The sequence below is a fragment of the Melanaphis sacchari genome, unplaced genomic scaffold (assembly GCF_002803265.2).
Source record: "Melanaphis sacchari strain LSU unplaced genomic scaffold, SCAv2.0 Contig85_pilon_pilon, whole genome shotgun sequence".
In the NCBI taxonomy this organism is placed as follows: domain Eukaryota; kingdom Metazoa; phylum Arthropoda; class Insecta; order Hemiptera; family Aphididae; genus Melanaphis; species Melanaphis sacchari.
In genome coordinates this window covers 915,871-918,318 of record NW_020271605.1, presented here as the reverse complement: position 1 = coordinate 918,318, position 2,448 = coordinate 915,871, and the positions used below count along the sequence as shown (strand labels likewise).

The 2,448-nt window shown below is 25.1% G+C and overlaps 1 protein-coding gene across 1 annotated transcript; it reads right to left on the bottom strand.

Annotated features, from left to right (window-relative positions):
- Positions 1 to 681: 681 nt before the first annotated feature.
- LOC112602233 (39S ribosomal protein L18, mitochondrial) lies at positions 682 to 2,142 on the bottom strand. The gene is made up of 4 exons (XM_025350194.1): positions 1,755 to 2,142; positions 1,563 to 1,676; positions 1,111 to 1,222; positions 682 to 1,022 (listed from the first exon to the last, which is right to left on the bottom strand). The coding sequence occupies exons 1-4, from the start codon at positions 1,955 to 1,957 to the stop codon at positions 903 to 905; spliced, it is 549 nt and encodes a 182-aa protein (XP_025205979.1). The 5' UTR covers positions 1,958 to 2,142; the 3' UTR covers positions 682 to 902.
- Between the last annotated feature and the right edge of the window lie 306 nt (positions 2,143 to 2,448).

The window sequence follows — 2,448 nt, the reverse complement described above, 5'->3', positions numbered from 1 at the left end:
CTAGATCATTTAAATGCCATAATACTTAATATTTCTTTTATTACTCTCCCAAATAACTCCCTCAAATCATCGTTAAATAAAAAGTTGGCAATGCCAATATGTGACTTGAACAATTATAAAAATATAATTTTATACACTTAATCTGGCATATTCAAGTTAATGAACTGTCACTTAACAAGCTTTTCTTCTAACCAAACAAGTTTTTTTTTTTGTTCAAGTCACCATTTTACAGATCATAAATATATACTTAATAAATTAAAATAAAATGTCTGTTTGCTTATTATAGAAAATTCTACTGTAATTTAATCATATTATAGTTATTAAAAAATACACATTTTCTTCCTTTCAAATAGTCATGAACACAAACCATTTAGATATCGGTTTTAAAGTATTTTCCACTATTATGTTCCTAAATGTTTACCTACAAAAAATACTCATCTAAACATCTAAATAATATTAATTCTAATCATGATTTATTTAATTGCTCTCATATTTTTTGGAATTGTTTTCATCACATTTGACAATAATATAGTGTTGTTATTAGATTATATTTTGAGATTTTTTTACGTTTCCCCTCCCCCCAATTTAAACCAAAATATCGTTAAATTGTTATTCAATAATGTAAAAATACATCTAATATGTACTTAATAATATTGATAGATCTGGTTATTGCAGCAAAATGTAGAAAAAATTATTCTTTATTAGATAATGTAAAAACATACATTTCAAAAAAAAGACACTAGACCCTTCAAGTCCATCAAAGCTTGTCAAAACAAAAACTAATTTCTACTTTTTTTTTTTTATTAAAAATTAAAATACTACTATCGTAAATATATTTTTGTTTAATACATTAACACAAAATATAAATGCATAAAATACACATCTATGTTCAAGAAATTGAATTAATAATGTTCCCAAGGTTTTTCTGGTCTTTCTTGATCCCAAGGATTTGGAAACTTGTATCTTGGATCTTCTTCTAAACGTATACCACCTTTAGATAAATTTTCTAGTAATGCCTCAAGCTGAAATTAAAATGTGTCAATAAAATTATATGATTATAGATTAAGATAAAAAATTAATTAAAATTAAATATGGTAAGATATGACTTACTTTACTATTCGGCAACACTTCATAGGTATTTATCATATCAGAAATACCACATTCCAAACAACGTTGTGCTAACACTTTTCCAATAGTTATAAATGCCATTTTATCTAGAGTACTAAATAATAAACAATTTTAAAAAAAAACCACAAATAACCAAGCATTATCAAATTTTGCTAACTTATAGATATTATTATATTCTATTGAATTATATGAACAATTGAAAGACAATACGTAAAGTAATAAGAATATATAAACATATTAAAAAAAATTATGTAGTTAATTTTTTATGAATAAAATGAACAATATTTAGAAAGTCATGAGTACAATTATGATAATACCCAACTAATAAATATCTAACTGTTTTTGAGTATACAAATAAATAGGTACAAAGACGTAATAGTCATTTAATTATAAAATCAACTCTGATAGATATTTTTATCGAAAAATAAACAAACCTGAAAAGTTGTTTACGTATAGCCCATTCTGCAGTAGTTGCCAGTATTGGAACCATACCTGTATGATGTAAAACACTAGCTGTCACATGCCTTTTACTAGTTGTTACTTGTAGCCTAATGATAAAAATATATAATATGAAAATAAAACCATACTAAGTTACCTGAATAAACTTCAGTAATTTGCATCCTTACTTATGCCAATATTCACGACCGGGTTTCTCGAGATGATAACCGGCTGGTTTGTAAGCAATTCTTAATTTTTCCAAATTTCTAGGGTTACGATTATATACATATTGAGCATGGCCGGAATCTTCAGATATTGAACCTAGACACCTTTTTATATTTGTATTCGTTACACTGTATAGCAGATTTTTTGATTGTTGACAAGCCAACATGTTAAATATATTTTTTTCTTAATTATTTAAATATAAACAGTAATGCTTGATTTTTTTAAACTAGATTTATGAACATGAAAACTAAAAATTCAACACCTATCACTCTTCAATCTTAATTTCTAAATGAAGTAAATCATAAAATATTAGTTTATGAACTTAGAGTAAAATGTAATATTAAAATAAATATTATAATTTGGAATTTAGATACATGAAAATGAAAAAATTGATAAGAAAAATATAAGATAAAATCACAGAGTAATAATATGTAGGTATTCTATGGGTTAAATTAATACGAGATAACGCAATTACCATGAAAGGTGATCGATCAGAATATAGTACTACTTGTACTACTCCGAATATCAGTTTCTCCGAATGTGATAGTCGAATAAAGTTGATGCAACGAAAAATGGTTACTCCGAATAATGAATAGCTACGAAATACGAATATTAGTAGGTCCGAATATAGAAATTTAAAACTACGAATTAATAACA

Excerpts from the sequence above, each read along its gene's own strand:
- LOC112602233 (XM_025350194.1), bottom strand. The coding sequence starts at position 1,957 with ATGTTGGCTTGTCAACAATCAAAAAATCTGCTATACAGTGTAACGAAT. Across the intron at positions 1,677-1,754 it reads GGTCGTGAATATTGGCATAA|GCTACAAGTAACAACTAGTA; the intron begins GTAAGGATGCAA and ends TTTTATCATTAG. Across the intron at positions 1,023-1,110 it reads AAGTGTTGCCGAATAGTAAA|CTTGAGGCATTACTAGAAAA; the intron begins GTAAGTCATATC and ends TTTTAATTTCAG.